The sequence below is a fragment of the Protopterus annectens genome, chromosome 10.part0 (assembly GCF_019279795.1).
Source record: "Protopterus annectens isolate FY-2018-M chromosome 10.part0, PAN1.0, whole genome shotgun sequence".
Lineage (NCBI taxonomy): Eukaryota > Metazoa > Chordata > Ceratodontiformes > Protopteridae > Protopterus > Protopterus annectens.
Window position 1 is genome coordinate 651,575,314 of NC_056744.1, and position 24,662 is coordinate 651,599,975.

The 24,662-nt window shown below is 40.9% G+C and overlaps 1 protein-coding gene across 1 annotated transcript in view; it reads right to left on the reverse strand.

Annotated features, from left to right (window-relative positions):
- DHCR24 (24-dehydrocholesterol reductase) overlaps nt 1-24,355 on the reverse strand; it is a 169,318-nt gene extending 144,963 nt beyond the window's left edge. The window contains exon 1 of the mRNA XM_044085501.1: nt 23,960-24,355. Within this exon, the coding sequence (XP_043941436.1) occupies nt 23,960-24,190 (231 nt within the window). The 5' untranslated portion in view covers nt 24,191-24,355. The remainder of the gene's footprint in view (nt 1-23,959) is intronic.
- Between the last annotated feature and the right edge of the window lie 307 nt (nt 24,356-24,662).

The following is a 24,662-nucleotide window of genomic DNA, read 5'->3' on the forward strand; positions in this document are numbered from 1 at the left end:
AGGAGTATGGCAAAGAGACAGGTGGCGAAGGCTAAGGGTAAGGCGTATGGAGAGTTATATGAAAGGTTGGACACAAAGGAGGGAGAAAAGGACTTGTACTGATTGGCTAGACAGAGGGACCGAGCAGGGAAAGATGTGCAGTAGGTAAGGGTGATATAAAGGATAATGAGGGAAACTACTCACAAGCAAGGAGAATGTGTTGAGCAGATGGAAACAGTACTTTGAGGGGCTGATCAATGAAGAGAATAAGAGAGAAAGAAGGTTGGATGATGTGGGGATAGTGAATTAGGAAGTGCAGCGGATTAGCAAAGAGGAAGTAAGGATAGATATGAAGAGCATGAAAAATGGAAAGCGTGCTGGTCCAGATGACATACCTGTGGAAGCGTGAAGGTGTTTAGGAGAGATGACAGTGGAGTTTTTAACCAGATTGTTTAAAGAAATCTAGAGTGGAGAAGAAGTGCTTTGGAACCAATTTTTAAGAATAAGGGTGATGTGCAGAGCTGTAGTAACTACGGAGGGATACAACTGATCAGTCACAGCATAAAGTTATGGGAAAGAGTAGTGGAAGCTAGGTTAAGAAGGGAGGTGATGATTAGTGAGCAGCAGTATGAGTTTATGCTGGGAAAGAGCACTACAGATGCGAGGTTTGCTCTGAGGGTATTGATGGATAAGTATAGAGAAGGTCAAAAGGAGTTTCATTATGTCTTTGTGGACTTAGAGAAAGCATATGTCAGGGTGTCTAGAGGAGTTGTGGTATTGTAAGAGGAAGTCGGGAGTGGTAGAAACATATGTGAGAGTGGTACAGGATATGTATGACAGTGGTAAGGTCTGAAGTACGACTGACAGATCCATTTAAGATGGAGGTGGGATTACGCCACGGATCAGCTCTGAGCCCTTTCTTATTTGCAATGGTGATGGACAGGTTGACATACGAGATCAGACAGGAGTCCCCATGGATTATGATGTTTGCCAATGTAGTGAGAATAGAAACTGGAGAGGTGGAGATACGATCTAGAAAAGAAAGGAATGAAGGTCAGTAGGACTAAGACAGAATATATGTGCGTGTGAATGAGAGGGAGGCTAGATGAATGGTGAAGATGCAGGAAGTAGAGTTCGCAAAAGTCGACGACTTTAAATATTTGCGACCAACAGTTCAGAGTAAAGGTGAGTGTGAAAGAGAGGTGAAGAAGAGAGTACAAGCAGGGTGGAGAAGGGAGAGTCAGGAGTGATTTGTGACAGACGGGTACCAGTAAGAGTGAAAGGGAAGGCCTACAAGAGGCTAGGGAGACCAGCTATGTTATATGGGTTAGAGACGGTAGCATTGACAAAAAGGCAAGAGTCAGAGCTGGAGGTGACAATGTTAAAGATGTTAAGATTTGCTTTGGGTGTGACAAGGATAGACAGGATTAGGAACCAGTATATTAGAGGGTTAGCTCCGGTTGGACGGTTTGGAGACAAAGCCAGACAGGTGAGATTGCAACAGTTTGGACATGTGCTAAGGAGGGATGCTGGGTATATTGGGAAAAGGACGCTAAGGATGGAGCTGCCACGTAAGAGGAAAAGAGGAAGACCTAAGATAAGGTTTATGGATGTAGTGAGAGAGGACATGCAGGCAGCTGGTGTGACAGAGCAAGATGCAGAGAACAGGAAGAAATGGAAACAGATGATCCGCTGTGGTGTCCCCTAACGAGAACAGCTGAAAGAAGAAGAAGAAGGTGAAGGTTTACCACGCTAAGCATTTATCAAGTGTTTCAAGACTGCAAGGATTTTGCTTAATTTTACTCACATTCCTTGCCACTGTCATACCTCCCCTTTGCTTTCTAATTTGTTCAGATTGATGAGCAATTCTAACATAAAGCTTGACTCCAGACATAACTTTTGTAACACTTTACAGTCTGCAATGCCCAATACAATTCTACCTCTTAAATACACATCTTTAGTACTACCAAACTCACTGCATTCTGCCAGTTCATGGTTCAATGTCTTGCAGATGCATCTAAAGACTCCTACTTTCTGAACACATTTACAGAAGCATGCTCTTTAATGTTTTACTTTTTCAGGCACAAAATGTTTATCTGTCTGCATTCTCACAGCATTAAATGTAAAGGACTGCCTCACAGCAAACATGAAACCACTAAAAATAGGTTCAACATCTATATCCACTGCATAAAGTAGGGCGTTTACCAATCCTCCTTGGACAAATGTTCTTTAACTTGCAAACCTTTCTTTCCTTATCAACCATGTTGATGGTTCTACAAAATCAAATGATTCTGATTAACTGAATTTAGTCAATTTTATCTTTTTTTTTCTTTACCCTTTTTTTAGCTAGTCATCAACTTATTTGAGTCAACATCACACATAAATGTCAGTAAACTCATGGGGGACTTTTTATGCAGTTTGGAATTGGTCGTGTTTTGTCTACAGTCATAGCTGAAAGTATCCCATTCTGGCATCATGCCATGTTCTGTGATATATTTAAAACACCAGACACTTGGGAGACCAAAAGTTGTGTGTATAAACTCAACAAATTAATCTTCAATACCATTTGCACAAACACACACATACACAGAAACGCAGCAACAGACATGCCTTGATAGGATCACTGTCGGCTCACAATTACTCAGTAGTGCCTCTTTTGGTTTAAACAGACATAGTCAGATGAACAATGGATGCACTATCACAATGATCTGGTTTCATAGCACTTTCCCTAGCAAAGCAAATGCAACTGACTGCTTCAAGAAGATGGAACATCCCTACCCTGAAATTTTAATTATTCATTCATTTAGTTATTTATTTATTTGTTAAAAAGGTAGGTGGGCTAGTTCAATGACCTTTGGTCAGCTGGCCCTTTTCAGCGATGAGCAGTACGCATACAATACAAAATATTAAACTAAGCATAGAAAGAAATGTATAATTAGGAAAAAGCAAACCAGAGCATACAAAGTCGGAGTACTACTTCATGGGCAATAAACAAGAGTTATCAAGCACGAATACAATGCCAGAAAAAACAACAGTTAAAAGCAAATGTTATACATAAACAGGAATACATCAGACAATATTTAGTGGCATGTAAGGATTTGGGTACAAAGACATTAATATGTCAAGTACAGTTGCTTGAATTGTCACCTGGTATTAATCATTATCACGGTAGCATGCACAACTGACTGGCTAAAAAAAAATAGTCTATGATATTATGTTTATAAAGGCCTGAAGTGCAACTATTTTTTTTCTTTATGTAGAGAGATGACTCCAAATGGCAGGACCTAGTACAGAGAATGCTGATTCCCAGTAGCAGTTTTAAAACATGGATGAGTGAGGGAACAGTTATTATTTGGGGAGCTTTTCTGTATATTGTTAAGAGGCACACGATAAATTCTTCCTTCCTTATACCCTTTTTGAAAATATACTCTGAAGAATGATGGATACAAAATATGAAAATTCAACTGCCTTACACAACACAGCACTTATTGACAGTCCAGCTTGTGGCCTCCTTCTTCCAGACTGCAAACTACACTCATTATTTTCTTTCGGCTGTTCCCATTAGGGGTCACCACAGCAGATCACCTGTTTCCATTTCTTCCTGTCCTCTGCATCTTGCTCTGTCACACCAACCACCTGCAGGTCCTCTCTCACCACATCCATAAACCTTATCTTAGGCCTTCCTCTTTTCCTGTTACCTGGTAGCTTCATCCTTAGCATCTTTTTCCCAATATACTCAGCATCTCTCCTCAGCACATGTCCAAACCAACGTAATCGTGCCTCTCTGGCTTTGTCTCCAAACCTTCCAACCTGGGCTGACCCTCTAATATACTTATTCCTAATCCTGTCCACCCTCGTCACACCCAGTGCAAATCTTAACATCTTTAATTCTGCCACATCCAGCTCAAACTCCTGCCTTTTTGTCAATGCCACTGTCTCCAACCCATATAACATAGTTGGTCTCACTACCCTCTTGTAGACCTTCCCTTTCTCTCTTACAGGTACTCATCTGTCACAAATCACTCCTGACACTCTTCTTCACCCACTCCATCCTGTCTGTACTCTCTTCTTCACCTCTCTTCCACACTCACCGTTACTCTGAACTACTGACCCCAAGTATTTAAACTCATCCACCTTCGCCACCTCTACTCCTTGCATCCTCACCATTCCTCTATCCTCCCTCTCATTCACACACATATATTCTGTCTTAGTCCTGCTGACCTTCAGTCCTCTTCTCTCTAGAGCATATCTCCATCTCTCCAGGGTCTCCTCCACCTGTTCCCTACTCTCACTGCAGATCACAATGTCATCTGCAAACATCATAGTCCACGGGGACTCCTGTCTGATCTTGTCTGTCAACCTGTCCATCACCATTGCAAATAAGAAAGGGCTCAGAGTTGATCCTTGATGTAACCCCACCTCCACCTTAAATGCATCCGTCACTCCCACCGCATACCTCACCGCAGTCACACTACCCTCATACATATCCTGTACCACTCTTACATACTTTTCTGACACTCCTGACTTCCTCATACAATACCACAACTCCTCTCTAGGCACCCTGTCATATGCTTTCTCTAAGTCTACAAAAACACAATGCAACTCCTTCCGACATTCTCTGTACTTCTCCATCAACACTCTCAGAATAAAGATCACATCTGTAGTGCTCTTTCCTGGCATGAAACCATACTGCTGATCACTAATCATCACGTCCCTTCTTAACCTTGCTTCCACTACTCTTTCCCATAACTTCATGCTGTGACTGATCAATTTAATCCCTCTGTAGTTACTACAGCTCTGCACATCACCCTTATTCTTAAAAATCGGTACCAAAATACTTTTTCTCCATTCTTCAGGCATCCTTTCACTTTCCAAGATTTCATTAAACAATCTAGTTAAAAACTCCACTGCCATTTCACCTAAACACCTCCATGCTTCCACAGGTATGTCATCTGGACCAACAGCCTTTCTGTTCTTCATCCTCTTCATAGCTATCCTTACTTCCTCCTTGCTAATCCACTGCACTTCATGATTCACTATCCGCACATCATCCAACCTTCTCTCCCTCTCACTCTCTTCATTCATCAACCCCTCAAAGTACTCTTTCCATCTCCTCAACACACTCTCTTCTCTTGTGAGTATGTTTCCCTCATTATCCTTTATCACCTTTACCTGCTGCACATCTTTCCTAGCTCGGTCCCTCTGTCTAGCCAATTGGTACAGGTCCTTTTCTGTTCCCAGTTTGATGTACCTTCTTAGCATACCACAGTGGTATCAGCTTCGCCTTAAATGATTCAAATCTCAGCAAAATATGCCTGGGTCAACTTTCTGCCTCCACCCTTTTAGACATATACACCCTATACAAATCCTTTGAATTTTAATCTCAGTTGTATGCAAACTAGCCCCCACAGTCAGTTTAGTTTGTATACAAGTCATATAATCACCTCTTCAACCTTCTAAGGATCTGTGATACAATACTTTGGATTTTTTCTTCAGGCTGTGTCTTCCTGATTAACCATTCTTTCTTTCTTTCAACTCCATTTTCAACTATAAACTTGTGTTTCACAGAAATCCTCACAACAGGACTGCAACTATTCGATGGCTGCAGCATGTGAGTTCATACCTTCTAACACTTCTGCGTCATGCTTAGTTGTCAGTGTTATAAAACTGTCTAGTCTCTCCTTAATCACATTAAATCTCACCAATAAGTCCTTCTAGACTACAGATTCTCCACCAGCTGATCCATTCATAGTTACATTTGCAGGAACATCAGCCCTCTCTTCGGCCTCCTCGTCTGGAACCATTGAGTTTGCTACCATAGGAGAAGCTATTTGCAGATTATCTCTTAGACTGTCTGACCAGTTTTAGCATGGAGTCTATTTCTTATATACTCACACTTCACTTAACCAAGCAACTTCTGTTATGAATGGCAGAGATTTAGTTTTTTACCAAATATAATTGGAAGTAATCAGACAAGCACATGTTCATGCTCACACTGTCACCAGCAGTTATGCATCAGTGTTTCTGAATGCACAGTAATTATCATGGCCACATATATTATGCCACATTAACTCAGTGTGATTGTGCATATGAACTCTTTTCATTCATCTGTTTTAAAATTTTTAGCCCTTAACAAAAGCAACTCAAAAGTAATTGTGCTGGCACCAATAAGTGTGTCTACGAAGCTTGTGCAGTGATTTAGTCTAAGGTCCTTGTAGCTTATAACAGGTATGTCTGAAGACCTAGTAAGCTGCTCAGAGAACAGAAATGACTGAGCTTCCCGGCAGTATATGTGCAGTTGCAGCAGCTATTAAAGTCACATCATCATGTTTTATGACACCATTTATGGAAGAACAGTCATACACACCAGTACACCCGTCCTTTATGCCAAGGTTTCGTCCTTTGTTGCATTTTGCTTCCTTCAATACATTTTGAGCTATTTGCACTGTTTTTTTCCAGTACCACCCAGCTTCACTGATTCTCTGACAAGCATCTAAATGGAGAGAAACTTGTACTAGTCAACATAAATAACAGGAAAAATGCCTAAATACTTAGTAGTTTTGCACACACATGATTTTGCAGTACCTAACAGTGGATAAAAGAAACCATTTTCCATACAGGAACACCAAATTATTCAGAAAAATGTTCTCGAGTAATCTAGTCTTGCTTCTATGGTTTTATGCATGACATATTCACACTGCTCCCTTAAAATGGGAATGAAAGGACGCCGCCTGTCTACATACGGGCAGGCCTTTTCTCTAACAGTACGTTCATCTGTTAAAGAAAGATAATGAAACTAAATAATGTCTTGGTAATCTTCATTATCACGAATACTAACTTATGTAGTTCTCAAAAAACAAAATTACATTTTCAAACGACGATGGGCACAAATTACAGCTGTGATTCTTATGTGTAACTTCTGGTTATTACCGTCACTATATTACAGAGGATTATGATTGTATCTCCAATCATAAGCAATGTATTATGTGACTGAAACATGGATGCTAAGAAAGTCACCTCGACAGTGATGCTCAAGAGGTGAATTTTGGTAGTCATGTCAAGAGCACAACTGGTTGTGATTGGGGAGACAATCGTTATTCTTTACAGTGCCTGCAGCTTTATCTGCTCCACGTACTACTAATTGCACCCTGATATTGGATGATTTCAATTACCCAAACATTAACTGGGAGAACTACTCAAGTACTAAATCCCTTGCCCAACATTTCCTAGAATTTATAAACTCAAACCCCCTGGATCAACTGGTCAACACCCCCACCAGAGGTGACAACATACTGGACCTGGTCATCACCAACATGGACGACCGGTGTTCCACACCGGAGGTCAACCCCTCGCTGGTTAGATTGGACCATAAGCTAATCACTCTGGATATCCACATTCCGCCCCCACCCCCGGTCAAAGAAATCACCATGAAAAACTTTTCAAAAGCAAACTTAAGACCGAGGTGGAAAGTTTTAAAGCCCCCATGCTAAAGGATAACACTGTCCAAGCTGCAAAATCCTTTACTAATGCACTCTACGGGCACCTACAAGAATGCATGGATCGGGCTACCCCAAGCAAAACCAAGACTCACTCCGCCAAGAAAAGGAAACCAGTCTGGTGGACCCCTACCATAAACAAGCTATACAATAGAAGGAGAAAACTAGTACAGAAAAGAGTAAAATCCCAAGAAGTTAGGACATCCCTGATCAGTATTAGCAAGAAACTACGATCCCTCATAAAATCATCCAAGGCTAGCTTCGAAAGAAAAATTGCCAGGGACACGAAAGATAACCACAAAGCTTTTTTTAGCTATGTCAAGAATCTAAGTGGCAATTCTCGGATCTGCTCGGAGTTAGTGCAGAATGGCACAAAATACACTGAACCGACCGTTATCGCCAACATCCTGGCAGATAGGTTCAGTGCAAACTTCACCCCCCAAAGGGCCCATAACCATACCAGAAGAATTTAGTGCCCCTAAAATCACAGACACTCAGGTTAAAACAGCCCTCTCCAATACAGCATCAATGGGACCGGACAGTGTCACAGGCTGCTCCTACACAAGCTCAAAGATGAACTAACCCCTCACCTTAACACATTGTTCAAACTCAGCCTCTCCACAGGCTACGTGCCCATAGACTGGCACACAGCAATGGTTATTCCGCTCCACAAAGGAAAAGCCACGACAGACCCTGGGAACTATTGCCCTTTAAGTCTGACTAGCTTGGCGCAAGGCTATGGAGCACATCATCATGGATCTCATTAACAGAGACATTAGGAACCTCCAAACACTGGATCCTACCCAGTTCGGCTTTGTTAAGGGCAGATCATGCCTCCTAAACCTGGTGGACTTCTTTGGGACAGTTACCAAGGCTATAAACGAGGGAAAGGTGGTCCACACAGCCTACCTAGACCTTGTAAAGGCCTTCGACACCATTCCCCATTCTGGTATTATAGACAAGCTCACCAGCCTGACCATAAACCCCTATGTCACGAGATGGGTTGCCAACTGGCTCACGGACAGAACCCACATGGTAAGAGTTGCGGGAGCTAGGTCTGACTCTAAACCGGTTACAAGTGGCGTTCCCCTGGGCTGAGTCCTAGGACCCCTCCTGTTCGGCATATACTTCTCAGAGGTACAGACAAGTACAGGAGGTCTATGGCTGACCAAGTTCGCAGATGACTGCAAACTAGGAGCTATAATTGACTCTCCGGCTGACACAGACATCCTCCAAAAGGGTCTCACTGAGACAGATACCTGGTGTCAAAACCATGGCCTCAAGCTAAATGCCAAAAAGTGCTTAGTCATCCACTTTGGAAAAAAAACAAGGTACCCACAAACTACCACATAGGTGGTAGCCCCCTAAATACGGAAGACGTAATAAGGGTTCTGTGGACCCAAGTAGATAGTAATCTCTTCTTTGATAATCACATTGCCAAATCAGTTAGAAAATCCTTCTCTGTGTCCCACCTAATCACAAAAGGGTTTGCATCCAGATCAAAAGAGGTCATTGTGCCCCTCTACACATCACTCATCAGACCCATCATAGAGTACAATGCCCCATTTGGGATGTACCTTACAAGACACCTGCAACAGCTGGAAAGACCACAGAAGTACCTCACCAAGAGGATCACTGGCCTCAAACAGATGCCCTATGCAGCTCGACTGAAGAAACTCCAGCTGTACTTGGTTGCATACCGCCTACTCAGAGGTGATCTATGCCTGACATACAAGGCCATGTCCAGCCCAGAATTGATGGACATGCTCCACCTAAAGAAAACCATATCCCCTCGAGACACACGCTCTAGGGATCTAAACCTCACCACAACAATAAATAGGACGTGCTGGAGGGATAGATTCCTGTCCCAGTGACTTCCCATGCTCTGGAACAAGATTCCAATCTACATTAGGCAGAGCTCTTCGCTGACACTTTAAGAGAAACCTTGACGAGTGGATGGAAAATAGGATCACTTCAATGGCTCTGCTGGACAGAGGCACAGGGAACTAATCTAAGGGGGCGGCGAAAGCCAAACAATTCCAGTTAGGCTTATAAATGCCTACGGGCAGATGACCTAGTACCTACCTATGAATCTACAGAACAAAAAGTATAAGGATTGTAAAGTGTTTTAGCCGGTGAACGCCACTGGTGCTGGTAAGGACAGAGCACACAGAAACGATGTGCTCCTCTAAATCATGAAGAGCTTTAAAAGGTGTTAGCCACTTTGTTCTGCCACACTTATAAGTGTAGCATACTGAATCTAACAGTTTTAAAATCTGTTTTTACCTTCTAACACTTCTTTGTCAGACGGCAATGTCCCTACACAAGAGGTGTTCTGTTACAATTGGGCATCATGCTAAGGAAGTGCCTAACAAGTTCATCTTTTTCATGATACTGGAGCATCATCTTGGCACTCCATGCACTACATGTTTTTTTACATCCTTATATATGTAGAATTCGCAAAAGGTGTTATGCATACAGCTGTCAGTGAAGCAAATTAGCATTTTAAGTATCGAATGTAATTCCATGAAAATACCATGTTTCTCTGATTCAGACACTCCAAATTCAGAATTTTATTAGTTTTTTTTTTTCAGAAAAATTGAATAATCAGTTCATTATTGCTGTTACATCCATCTATCTATATTATGTATGTACATATATACATATATATGCACATATATATATTTGCAGTGAAAATCAATGATATTTTCCTCTTTTGATTGAATACAGACTTTATAGGTACCTGAACAAGACCAGGAATTTGAATACAATTAAAATTCATTTACTACTGATGCCTTATGACCTAAATAGATGATAATGGAGAAATGAGTCAGAGTGAAGTCTACTTCTATTTATTTTCTTTTTTCTACATTATCATTACTATTTGCCTACATGAGCCACTAGACAATATTCAACCTACAGACAGTATATGTTCCTTAGCTGAATATAACTGGAATTTACTTCATATATTTCAATTTCTATGGACTTCCGTTATCTCTGACATTATTAAGAATTCCCCGTATTAACTCCTTTCTATTAAGTCACCACACTCAGTGTTATGTGCTCTGATACACTTGCCCACTCTGCCAGACATGCTTGTGTTTTCTTCTATAGATTACCAAACCTTCTATTATTTGTAATGATTTTCTTTACAGGAACGCTTTCAACATTTTATTTATTTTTTTATTATTTTACATTTGTTGACCAGGAAAGTCCGATTGGATGTATGTCCTTTTTCAGCGTAGGCCTGCAGAGAAAAGCTCCACAGTTAAATTTTAAGCAAAAACATAAGGTGTACACAGAAGCATTCAAATTTACATAGGTAGTACCAAACTTAACACTGACTAGTAATACAGCATTGAAGCTTAAGATTTAACATATTTACATACTTTTACTCAATCCCAAAAAAACAAAACTAATTCTCTTCAGCCCAGGTAGATCCCCTGCACTCAATGACTTCATCATTAACTCCAAGGACAATACCTTAAGTAAGATCCAGCAACAAAAATCACTTGCAGATCACTAAAGCCAATAACTCTGCTGGTGAAGCACTATTCTCTTGCGCCATAGCCAAATTATGGAACTCCCTCCCACCCACAATTACCTCCATACCATCATGCACCCACTTCAAAACTTTACTAAAAGCACACCTAAAAACATGCTGGCTATGCCCTTGCAACTCCCACCCACCCCATCCAACCACTACCTTTCTTTCCACTCCACTAACTACCTTGATTATAGCAAGCTCAGATGCTCATATGCCTAGTACTTATTATACAGCAGGAACTTCTTATTGTAACATTTGTTAGTCTGTTATGTACTTCACAGATAAAGAGTCTAGTTGTCTACTGATGTACTATGTTCTTCATCTGTAAATATGTTGTAAGTAATTGCTATGTAAATTGTTAAATCGCTATGTAATCCAATGCAACTACTGTATGTTTATTTTAACTGTGGAGCTTTTCTCCCTGGGCCTCCGCTGAAAATGGACCTACGTCCAGTCGGACACTCCCAGTCAACAAATATAAATAAATACCTCAATCACCCCAACAGCACACACTAAACTCCTAGGAGTAGTAATCAATAACCTCAAATTTGATATACACATAGCCCATAAAATCAAAATAGTTCACAAAAAGCTAGGTCTCTTGTATAGGAATAAGCAATTCTTGACCAATTATACCAAAGCCATCATTGCCAGAACCCACCTATTATCCACCCTACTGTATGCCTCACCAATCCTGACTAATCTTTGCCACAGCGAACAAAGCAAAATGGCATCTTGCTACAACAAGATTGCCAAATTTGCCACAGGTGCCACTAATAGAGCCCACCACTGTCTTTCCCTCAAACAGCTCAACTGGCTTGAGCTGCCTCAATTACTATTTACCACTCAACTCTCCAAAGCCCACAAACTATATTACCTCCCAAATAAAATACCCATTTTACAAGACCCAATACAACCCTACACCACCACCTGAGCCTTAAGGTCAACAGACCAAAATCACATAAATGTCATCAAACATAGGAATGAGGCTGGCAAATCTCTTTTTGCCTGCTCTACAGCAAAAGTCTGGAACTCACTTCCAAAACACATAACTTCTACAGGTTCTGCTCCACAATTTAAAAAAACTACTTAGAACCTACTACGTTTACAACTGGCTATGCCCATGTTCATAGGTTCATAGGTTCATACTAGGCTATCTGCCCTAGGGCATTTACAAGCCTAGCCAGAGTGTGTTTGGCATTCGCCACCCATTTTAAATGAATTTTGCTATGCCCTTTTTTGAGGTTAGTATACTGTGCCTCTGTCTAACAGTGACACAAAAGTGATACCCGGGGTATATCTACGATCTCCCATCCACTCATCAAGATTCCTCTTGAAGAGAGTCAATGAGGGACTCTGCCTAACCTGGACTGGGATTTTATTCCAGAGTGAAGGGAGCCTCTGGGTTATGAATCTGTCCCTCCAGCATGTCCTATTTATTTCAGTGCTGAGGTTCAAGTCTCTCAAGCGCGTAGCTCTATGGGATTTGGATTTTCTGAGGTGCAGCATGTCCATTAATTCCGGGTTGGACATGGCTTTATACGTCAGGCACAGATCGCCTCCTAGCAGGCGGTATGCCACTGAGTAGAGCTGGAGTTTCTTTAACCGGGCAGCATATGGCATCTGTTTGAGCCCTTTGATCCTCTTGGTGAGGTACTTTTGGGGTCTTTCCAGTTGCTGCAGGTGTCTGGTAAGGTACATCCCAAAAGGGGCATTGTACTCAATTATGGGCCTGATGAGGGATGAGTAAAGAGGCATGATGACCTCCCCTGATCTAGATGTGAATCCCTTCATGATTAGGTGGGCTATATAAAATGTTTTTCTAACCACTTTGGCCATGTGGTTGTCGAATGAGAGATTGCTATCAACTTGGGTCCCCAGGTCCCTAATTACTTCTTCCGTACTTAATGGATTACCACCTGTGTGGTAATTTGTGGGCACTTTGTTTTTGCCAAAGGGGATGACTATACACTTTTTGGCGTTTAGCTTGAGGCCATGGCTCTGGCACCAATTGTCTGTTTCTATGAGGCCCTTTTGTAGGATGCTTGTGTTGGCTGGAGAGTCGATTATGGAGCCCAGTTTGCAGTCATCTGCGAACTTGGTCAGCCACAGTCCTTCCATGTTGGCCTGTACCTCCGAGAAATATATACCAAACAAGAGAGGTCCCAGGACTGAGCCTTGTGGGACGCCACTTGTAACTGGTTTGGAGTCTGACATGGCTCCAGCAATTCTAACCATGTGGGTTCTGTCCTTGAGCCAGTTTGCAACCCATCTAGTGACATAGGGGTTTATATTTAAGCTGGTGAGCTTATCTATAATGCCCGAGTGGGGTATTGTACTGAAGGCTTTTTCAAGGTCCAGGTAGGCTGTGTGGACCACCTTCCCCTCGCCAATGGCCTTGGTGACTGTTTCAAAGAAATCGACCAGGTTTAAGAGGCAGGATCTGCCCTTAACAAAGCCGAACTGGGTAGGATCCAGTGTCTGTAGGTCCCCGATATCTTTATTTATGAGGTCCATGATGATCCTTTCCATAGCTTTGCAGACCAAGCTAGTCAGGCTTATAGGGCGATAGTTTCCAGGATCCGTTGAGGCACCACCTTTGTGGAGAGGGACCACTGTTGCTGTATGCCACTCTTTGGGTACATATCCTGTAGTAAGGCTGAGATTGAACAGTAGTTTTATGTTTGGGTGACTCCCAAGGCTAATCCACTACATTTGCAGTGATACAATGATTCTACCAAGAATCACCTAATACTGCCTAACCTCTGTATATTAATTCTTAACTAACGATGTTCTATTCTGTTTGTATCTACTTATTCATCTCTGAAGACAGTTAAACATTTACCTACATACAAATGGTATGCTTCTGGAATACAATAATTGTATCTTTACATATATCTGTGAAGAAATGCAAAATATGTTCTTGTATAATATTGTTTGCATTTAGGAGAAAGTGTTGTAATTCATAAAATTGTTATTTGTTAGATTGTTTTTTAAGTGGAGCTTTTCTCCCCGGGCCTCTGCTGAAAATGGACGTGTGTCCAGTCAGACTTTCCTGGTCAACAAATGTAAAATAAAATAAAATAAATAAATAAATAAATACTGTAGACTGAACACATCTTTTACAGTTTTAGATTGAGACATTACATAATGGTGAACATTGTTAGTAGGGGTTGCATTTTTTGCTTTATACAGTTGAGTTGTGAGCAAGTTAGCCATAGTAGGGAGTATAGCAACAAAGAGAGCAAAGATTAGACATTGTAGGGAGTATAGTAGCAGGAGAAGTGACAGAGATGGGAAACTGGATAACGGGTTAAGTAAGAAAACCAGTAGGCTTAAGTATAAAGTAAGACAAGTAAAGTTTAGTGGATAGATAACAGAGTGCCCTAGTAGTGACATATGGGTATTGATTAAGGGGACAGAATTAGAAGTAGAACTGGAAGGAAGCTAGAGAAGTTGCATTCTTTTGGTAATGAAGCTGAAGTCAGAGGGCAAGAGTAAGGGGAGAGGGTGGGAGGGGAGGGAGGTCAGCCAGGTGGAGAACATGTGCATGTCCATGTGCGGTTTAGGTGTTCTTTCAGGACTATTTTAAATATAACCTTTGAGCCTGCTGAGGTAATAGCAGTAGGTAAGGCGTTCCAAATTTTGCCTATGTAGTTAGGGAAGAAGGAGTCCTCTGCACTGTTATTGGTCTTGGTGATTAATTTTTTGTTGCTAGAGCGAAATTGTCTAGTTTTAGCTGGTAGTTCTAGTAGATTGGCCAATGCTGGAGTTTTGTCTGGGAGTAGTAGGAGATTGTGGGCAAAGGAAAGTTGATGATAGTTTAAGAGATCAGGAAATTCAAGCCAGACAAGTTGTTTTAGGAATGGCAGTGGTGGGCTCGGAAGGGGGTACAGGTAGCAAATTTTGCAATTTGACTGTAACAGGTGTAGAGTTTGGCAATTTCGGTTTTCGGTAAGTTGATGAGAATGGGTGAGGCATAAAATAGTGTGGAAAGGAGGTAAGTCTGAGCAATTGTTATCCTAGCAGGTTGCATTAGAAATTGTTTATTTTTATATAGACTCCCCATTTTTTTGTGGATGGTTTTATTTATATGCTGATCAAATTAGAGATTATTATCAATGGTCACTCCTAGCAATTTAGTGTGAGTGTCAGGGGAGATGAAAGTCCCATCCCTGGACACAATATTAAATGGACTGGGCATTGTGGTAGATTTGTGAGGTGTAAATAGCAACAGTTTGTTTCTTGGGGATTTAGTATTAAGTTTTTGTTAAGAAACCAGTTTTCGGTGGTATGGAAGGATTTTTGGGTTATAGAAAGGTGTTTTTGAGGATCATTGGCTGAACAGACAAGTGTTCGGTCATCAGCGTAATGTATAACTGTTGCATCTTGACAGATGCTGTGGAGGTTATTGGTGAAAATGGAGAATAGGAGGGGACCTAAAATGGAACCTTGTGTGGCTCCTGTGGTGACAGATAACAGTGTGGATAGGGTGTTGTCCCACCAAACCCCTTCTGGTCTTCTTTGTAGATAGTTCTGAAACCAAGCTAATGCTTGGTTATCAAGGCCAAGGTCAGTAAGGGCTTGTACTAGTTTAAGAGGGTTGACCATATCAAAGGCCTTTGACAGGTCCAAGAATATGGCAGAAGTTTGATTGTCTGTGTGCTTGTTTTGGTTGATGAGATTTGTGAAAGAGAGTAGGGTGGTGGTTGTGCTATTAGCAGGCCTTTATCCATGTTGGGTAGGAGAGAGAAGTTGGTTGTTAAGCAGGTATGGCATAAGTTGGTGGTGTATACATTTCTCAAGTATTTTAGCTAGTGGAGGCAGGATGGCTATGGGGTGATAGTTGGTGAGGTCGGTGGTGGTTCCGCCTTTATGGAGGGGGTAATATAGGAGGTCTTCCAGATGGGTGGTATTGAGGTTTCTGAGATAGATCTGTTTAGAAGGATGGATATAGGGAAGGCAAGTTCATTGGCAGTCAATTGAAGGTATTCAGCAGGTATCCCATCAGTTGCTAGTGTAGTAGGTTTAAGTTCGGATAGCAACCTTTTGACATGGTTGGTATGGATGAGTTGAAATTGGAAGGTTGTTTGGGGTCCATCTACAGGTTCTGGGTAATTAGTGGTGGTGGATGCGGGCTGTTTTTGAACAAGATTAGAAACAGTTTCTATGAAGTATTTGTTAAACGTGCCTGGTATATCTGTGATTTCACTAGTGGAAGCTGGAGGATCTGCCAGGATGGAGTAGTTTATTTATTCCTGCCCAGAATTTCTTGGGGTTGTTTTGATGCTTGTTTTGTGGCTGTAGGAAATAATTCTTTTTATCTAGGAGAACTGCTTTTTTGTCTCATTTCTAAGTTTTTGGAGTTGTTCCTTAGCTGCTGGGATTTTTGTGGCAGTCCAGTGATACTAGGCTTTGCTCCTTTCTGATATTCTATTTTTAGTCTCTTTGGTAAGCCAAGGGCTGTTTTCATTTTGAGTTTAGTTGTCCGGACTGGAGTGTGGACATTTAGGATTTCTAGGAAAGTGTTACTGAAATGGGTTCTGGTTTCTTCTAGCGACAGTACTTTTAGTATGTTCCAGTTATGGTGCTTTAGCTCGAGTTTGAATTTGTTGGGGTCAAAGTTTTTTGTGTTATGGGTTGTTTGTAATATGGGGGTAGGGTTGGCTGGTTAGTAGGAAGGTGGGTTGCTGGTTGCTAAGGGAGTCTGGGAGGACACCTGTTTGGTAAGAGGTGTTGGTGTTATTTATTAAGATCCAGTCTAGGAGGCTTTCTTTGATTTTTGAATTTCCTAGTCTAGTGCTTGATTGGATGACTCGTGAAAAACTGTAGAGGTTGATATGGTTTGTGCGGTTAATAGCTGAACATGTGTTCCAATCTATACTAAAGTCACCGAAGACGACAGTTTCCTGGGCCAGGTCTTGACTTGTCCATTGTAGGAAGGTTTCTAGGGTAGGATGTTGATACCTGGTGGTATATAGCATGTGATAATATTGATTGACTTTTTGTCGCTAAGTTTGAGTTTAGCTAGGAGTTCAAAGTTATTGAAGGAAGGGATTTGTGGATTAATAGTGGTGATATTTAGGGTGTTCTTATAGAGTAGTGTTACCCCCCCCCCCTTTTTAGACAGTCTATCGTGGCATAGTATTTTGTACCCAGTAGGAAGGAACTCATTGTCTGAAACAGAATCCCCAATTAATATCTGCAAAGTAATAACAATATAATCATTGGTGATCATATGTGATTCAGTACAATGGGTTTCAGTCAAATGGGCTCTCAGTCAGATTATGCCAAACATTTAAGTCTCAGTCAACTGCAACTCTATCAAGTGATAGTCAACCATGTGAGCAAATGGTACCAAGGCAAGGAATGTGTGTATATGCATCATCAGGCTTATAAGCAGATACAACAAACAGGCAAACAGTAAACAGAAATGACGTGACTTATAATTAAAAAATGGGCTTGTAGAATCAGTAAACCACACTGGATAACCAGTGCACCCAACATGTGAACTAATGTAATGGGAGAACTCAGCAATAAACAAGTATTCCTATTCATGGCATAAAAATCATGTAACGGGACTGAAATCTTTTACAGTAACCACCATTTTCTTTCCATTCTCTATCCACAGTGACTTAGCCAGTAGAAAGAAAAAAATAATAAAAAAAAGAACTATTTCAAGTAACTGCAGCAGCAAGGTATGTGTGGAGGAGAATTGCATATGTGGAGCAGAGAAGTTATAATTTGCACTATGTGTCTCTCTGACAGCAGTGAGCTATAGGTTAATAGGTAAGTACTTGGCTGTCATTGAGGACCATTTTAAGCCTAGCCAGTTTCCCATTTTGTGCTCAAAATAACCTATTCCATTTAGACATAGATTGGCCTTACCCATCCCATGGTCAATAATTATATATTACCCATAAGAAGAATAACCGGGATTGTATTATAGATAATTTGAGGGACTTAACCATGGGATAAAGCATTTAGGAACTGCCTCTGTCCATAGTACAAGGGGCAATCCAAGGATAAATTTTCTATTTCCCATCCTTATATCTAAGTTGCGCTCAAAAATGAACAGGGATGAACTTCGTTGTATGTGGGTGGTCAGTCTGTTCCACAGCAGCAGTATCCTCTGCAAAATATACTTGTCACTCCAAACTGTTCTGTTGATGTTGCAGAACAGGGTTGCTCAACGTTTCCTGGACTTCATTAATTCCAGTGCCCTGGACCAGCTCGATCTTACCCCCACTAAAGGTAGCAACATCCTTGACCTTGTCATTACTAAAATGGGCGACAGTTGCTCTACACCAATAGTCAACTCCTCCCTGGTTAGATCTGACCACAAACTAATCACTTTGGAAATCCATATCCCTCCAACCCCCCACCCCCCGCAAAGGTAACCACTGTGAAAAATTTCTCCAAAGCTAAATTTGGGCTCCTAAAAACAGAGGTGGCTAACTTCATGGCACCCATCCATGCAAATGCAGAATATTTGCGTGACCACCAAATCATACACCAATGCACTGTAGAAACACGTACACAGATGCATCATGGATCTCACCATACCCAATAGACCCAAGGCTCTCTCCTCCAAAAAAAGGAAGCCAATCTGGTGGCCCCCTGCTATAAACAAACTCTATAACAGGAGGAGGAAACTGATGCGGAATAAGGTGAAGTCCCAAGACTGGAAAAACTCCCTTATCAGCCTCAACAAAAAGTTGAGATCCCTTATCAAATCCTCAAACTACGTATGAAAACAGAATTGCAGCAGATAGTAAAGACAACCACAAGGGCTTCTATAGTTATGTAAAGAATCTCCACGGCAATACCCAGATTTGCTCTGAGCAACTGCACAATGGTATTTCATCAAACACCATTGATTTTCTTGATGTTAGGATAGTTAGAGATTACAATGGGACATGGTCGACTAGATTATATAGAAAAAGTGGTTACAAAAATACATTTATACATTGGGAAAGTATGCACCCTAACCACATTTTTAAAAATGTGGTGAAGGGGCAGGCACTCTCCAGACTCACGGCAGGGAATGAAACATTTCAAAATGAAATAGGTGACTTATATACAAAGTTTAGGAAGAGAGGCTACAAGGAACAGGATCTTAAAAATACTGTAGAAGATCCAAGAACTGAGATACACAAAAAAAAACTTATTTTTCAGATAGAGGAGATGTGCAGGTAACTACACATAAGCCAACTAGGGACAAATTGAGGATATCCACTGTTTATGTTAGTAATATTAATATCATGAGAGATGTATTAAAGAAATATTGGCCAGTATTGACATCAGAACCACAAATTAGAGAGATAGTAGGGGATGGACCCAGTTTTGCATATCGAAACAAGAACAATTTGAAAAGAATGTTGTGTTATGGGTCTAAAATAGGAGAACAACAGGGGGAGCATTATGGTACCTTACCCTGTGGAAAGTGCAACCAATGTGGATACATAGAGACTACCAATAAGTTTATACATCCTGCCACAGGAAAGGAATATAAGTTTAAAGTTAAGGCTAGCTGCCATACAAAGAATATTGTAAACTTAGCAGTTTTCCATCCATTGCTCGAGTCATTATGTAGGTAAGACTAATAGAGAATTTAGAAATCGTATAAGAGAGCCTCTTTTGAGTATTAGAAATAAAAAAAAAAATACTAATGCTTTAGCAAAACACACTATGGAACAAGGAGAAGTCCATTCCTTTAAATTTATGGTAATAGAAATAGTTAAGGAAAATGAAAGAGGGGGTGATACCAATAATAAAATTGAGACATCTGAAGTAAGATGGATTATTCGGTTGCAGGCTGATAGAGGTATTGGACTTAACACTAGGGTTCCACTAAAGCTGATTTTGAAAAATAAGGGAATTCATAAATAAATGATATAAATGTTAGGTAAGAACCCCCCCCTAATATGGAAGGAATTTATTTTTGCTGTTTCTGTTGTTTTTGAAGGTTGGATATGTATTGTGGTTGTATTAATGAGATATTTTATACATACATTTTACAAAGTTATGTTACATAAAACTGTTTTATGCAGTTATGTCAATTATTAGAAAGGCATATATATATATATATATATATATATATATATATATATATATATATATATATATATATAATTATTTTAAATAGTTATATATATTTTTAAACTTTGTCACTTTAAAATATGGGAGGGGAGTTTAAATAATTTAAATGATTCAATTAAGAAAAATATGTGTTGTACAAAGGGACCATTTGTGCTTTGTTTTATTGAATGGTCTGAAGAAGTGGGAGTTATTTCTATGAAAGCGCTTAGCTACTTCGAATGAATAAACAGATTTCTTATTACTACATCGTGATTTTATTATTGCATTGTGATATCCTTCAGCATTGTGTATGACCCTTGGAGAGTTGTGTGATACTGCACAATGGTACCTCCTATACTGAGCCAACAGATATTGCCAATATACTGGCCAACAGATTCAGTGCCAACTTTACCCCTCTCTCCTCCCCAAAGGCCCAACCACAATATCAGTAGATTGCCAGGCACTCAATATTACTGCTGCACAGGTTAAAAGAGCACTGTCCAAGGCCAAGAATACAGCTTCTATGGGACCTGACAATATCCCTGGCTGTGTTCTACATGAATTACAGAGTGAACTGGCACCTCACCTGTATGCCCTGTTCAATCACAGCCTCACCTCATGCTTTATCCCTACCGAATGGCACACTGCTACAGTCATCCCTCTCCACAAAGGAGGAGCGACTACAGATCCTGGGAACTATTGCCCCATTAGCCTGACGAGTCTGATATGCAAAGCTATGGAATGCATCATCATGGACCTAATAAACAAGAATACTGGGAATCTCCAAACTCTGGATCCCACACAGTTTGGTTTTGTGAAGGGTAAATCATGCCTGCTCAACTTGGTCGACTTCTTTGAGTCAGTCACCAGAGCTGTGGATGAAGGCAAGGTGGTGAATACAGCCTACCTTGATCTGGCCAATACCTTATGTACCATTCCCCACTCAGGAATCATAGAAAAACTCACTAAGCTACACATCAACCTCTATATCACTAGGTGAGTTGCAAACTGGCTCACAGACAGAACCCACAGTGTGAAAGTAGCTGACTTCAAGTCAGACTGCCAACCAGTCACGAGTGGAGTCCCACAGGGTTTGGTCTTGGGATCTCTCCTGTTTTCTACTTTTCTGAAGTCCAGGCCAACAAAGTTCACAGACGATTGCAAGTTGGGAGCTATTATGTTGACATCCTACAGAAAGGCCTCACTGAGACCAACGACTGGTGTCAGAACCATGACGTTAAGCTCAATGCTAAAAAATGTGTTGTTATCCCCTTTGGGAAAAACCCGGTTCCCATGAATTACCACATCGATGGTAGTCCACTGAACACAGAAGGCTTTATAAGAGATCTGGGAACACAGGTTGACAGCAACCTCTCTTTTGACCACCACAATGCCACTGTGGTCAGAAAGTCCTTCTATGCGGCACATCTCATTACTAGGGGTTTTACATCCAGGAAGAAAGAGGTCATTGTCTCCCTCTACTCTTCCTTCATTAGGCCAGTCATTGAGTACAATGCCCCATTTGGCATGTACCTCACTAGACACCTGCAACGACTGGAGAGGCCGCAAAAGTACCTTACAAAGAGGAACTTAGGTCTTAAACACTTGTCCCATATGGACAGACTCAAAAAACTACAACTATTCTCGATCTCTGCTTGACTTACAAAGCCATGTTTGACCCAGCTTTGTTAGAAATGCTACATCTAAAGAAATCCCAATCCTTCCACACCACACGCTCCAGAGACCTCAACCTCATTACCACAATCAACAGAACATACTGGAGGGACAGGTTCATAACCCAGAGACTGCCCACGCTATGGAATAGACTTCCCATACATGTCAAGCAGAGCACCTCACTGGCCCTCTTCAAGAAAAATCTTGATGAGTGGATGGGAAACAGAAAATTCACCCCGGGGATCACTTCAGTGACTCTACTAGACAGAGGCACTGGAAACTAAGGTCAGGTGGCACGATGCCAAGGTAATCCTATGGGCTAGGCTTGTAAAGGATCCAGGGCCATTAGCCTAGTACACACCTATGAAGAGGTTTAGAACCCTAGACCAGGCATTTCTGATGCCATCTGACTTGCTGATGTGCAATAAATCCATCAATAATGGGTCAGAGGAAGCCTTGTATGCCAAACATAGGTCACCTCTTAGCAGTCTGTAGGATACCAAGTATAGCGACAGAGCTTTGAGTCAGTCCATATAGGACATGTTATTTAAGCCTTCTATCATTTTAGTAAGTGGGCAGATACATGCCAAAGGGGGCATGACTGGCCTAATAAGAGCTGAGTAAAGGGGGGCGATGACATTCCTAAATCTAGACAATACCTTTGTTTATAAACTGTGCAATACAGAAGGACTTTCTTACAACAGACACGTGTTGGTCAAAAATTAGGTCACTGTCCACATAACTTCCCAAATCCCAAACAAATGGGTCAACTCTTAGAGGAGTATTATCAATGTGGTAGTTCCCTGGGGTACATGACTTCCCAAGGGATGCAATAATGCATTTTTGTCATTTAGTTTCAGTCCATGATTTTGTCACCAGTTGTTTATTTGAGACAAATCTTTCTGCAGGATGGCAAAGTCATTTGGGGATTTTCAATGACTGCTCCTAGCTTACAGTCATCTGCAAACTTAGTCAGCCAGAGCCTTTGGGTATTGTCTTTTATTTCAGAAAAGCAGATATCAAGCCGGGGAGGTCCCAGAGGACAGTTATAATACATTACTATGGCTACTATGTATGTATTCATTAATTTGATCTGAATCAGACATCTAGGATTGACAGAGTCAATATAGTGGCTGTAATCTGTGAGCACACATGGGTTTGTATGAGTGTGTTCATGATCATCTGTATACATGTGACAGATCATGTCTGTGTCTCTGCATCTGTGTTTGTACATATGTACATTAAATGTACCCGTCTGCTTCAGCAAGTGTGCACACATTATTTGCCTGTAACATCCACTCTTTGAGGCACCAATGCTTTCATAAAGTAGAACTAAATTTGCAGTAAAGTTAGTAAACAAACAATAAGCACTCTGCATGAAATCTTACATAAATACAACAAGGCACCAATGCAAAATAAGAAAAAGGAACCATTTATTACAGTGCCTTATTTTTTTAGAGCAACAAACTACTGGAATCAGACCAGTGAGTCTTAGACTGGGCTACTCAACTAAACAAAAAAAAAAAAGTGTCAGATGACACTAATATTGACAACAGGCATGCTTGTTCAAAAGTGTATTTAGTGTTCCACCACATACTTCTAGTTGGGGGTTCTTTGCAGCAATGTTGTGCATCCTTCTCAACTTCATCCTAATTGTGGCTCACAGTTCTGCTGACTCCCTCCTAAAAACGGGGTGGATTACAGTCGAGCAGTAGTGATAATCATTGGAGTTAGACGCTTGTATTAATTTATTTGTATATATTTATTAATATTTGTTTACCAGCAAAGTCCGACTGGGCACTAGTGCCCTTATTCAGTAGAGGCTAGGGGAGAAAAGCTCCAAGATATATTCAGTGCAATCAATAATAACTTTTATAATGCAGTTTTAGTGGAGACACAGGATAATACTCAGTATAAAAATGTGCACTGATATTCACAAACGTTAAATTTACAGGAAATGCATGTTATATTTCCCTCTGTCAAATGTCTTATGTCAATAGTGCCATTGTTTAAAAAGTGACACTGATCTCTGGGGCCTCTTATTATTTACACCCGTTCATAACTCTGGAGATAAAAAGCTAACAAATATATTGCTGGAAGTGGGGGAACAGGTGCTTGCACTGCCAACTAAGAGAACTCCTTTAAGTGTATAGTTTATACTATGCATGCAGTCGGTACTCACTTGTCGCTGGATGTCTTTTACTCTTTCATCGTGAAGCTTAGGGGCGCTACACATCTTGAACACGATCCACGCTCGAACATAATAATATATATCAAAAATAACCGAGAGAGGCAGAAGAAACAAGCAGACAAAAATCCACCTCTGGTGAACGATAACATACTCCAAACCTTTCACCTTCACCCAAACCAACAAAAAAAGAATCAGTCCTCCCAGGTATAAAACTGTATCCATTTCTGAAACAGGCTTTTAAAATATATTAATATTTAAATGTACGGGCAGGCTCCTGAAATATATTGCTATTTAAAGGTAGGGGCTACCTACAAGCACCTTTAAAGCCGTGCTCCATTTATATATAATGTATTCCCACTGTGACAGACACAGTACTGTTATTTCACATTTATCTGTTTTATTACAGTACTCCTCCAGCATACCCCGCCTCTTTTCACACCTCCATATTGACGTCGCCAGGGACCACCTTCAGAGATTCCCATTGCACTGTAGTTGCCATTGGTAGCGTAACCGTGTCAAATAGGACCAATCATCTTCTGCTAATAGTTGCGCTCGTGAGGATCAGACCACGGTACGCTGAAGCTGATAGGAAGAAATATAGTTTTATGGGCGGGAAGAACTGATTTTTTTACGTTTAAGGGTATGGGTTCAGAATTCGGACTATGATCAGTTATTTGATGAATTTTTTCACTTA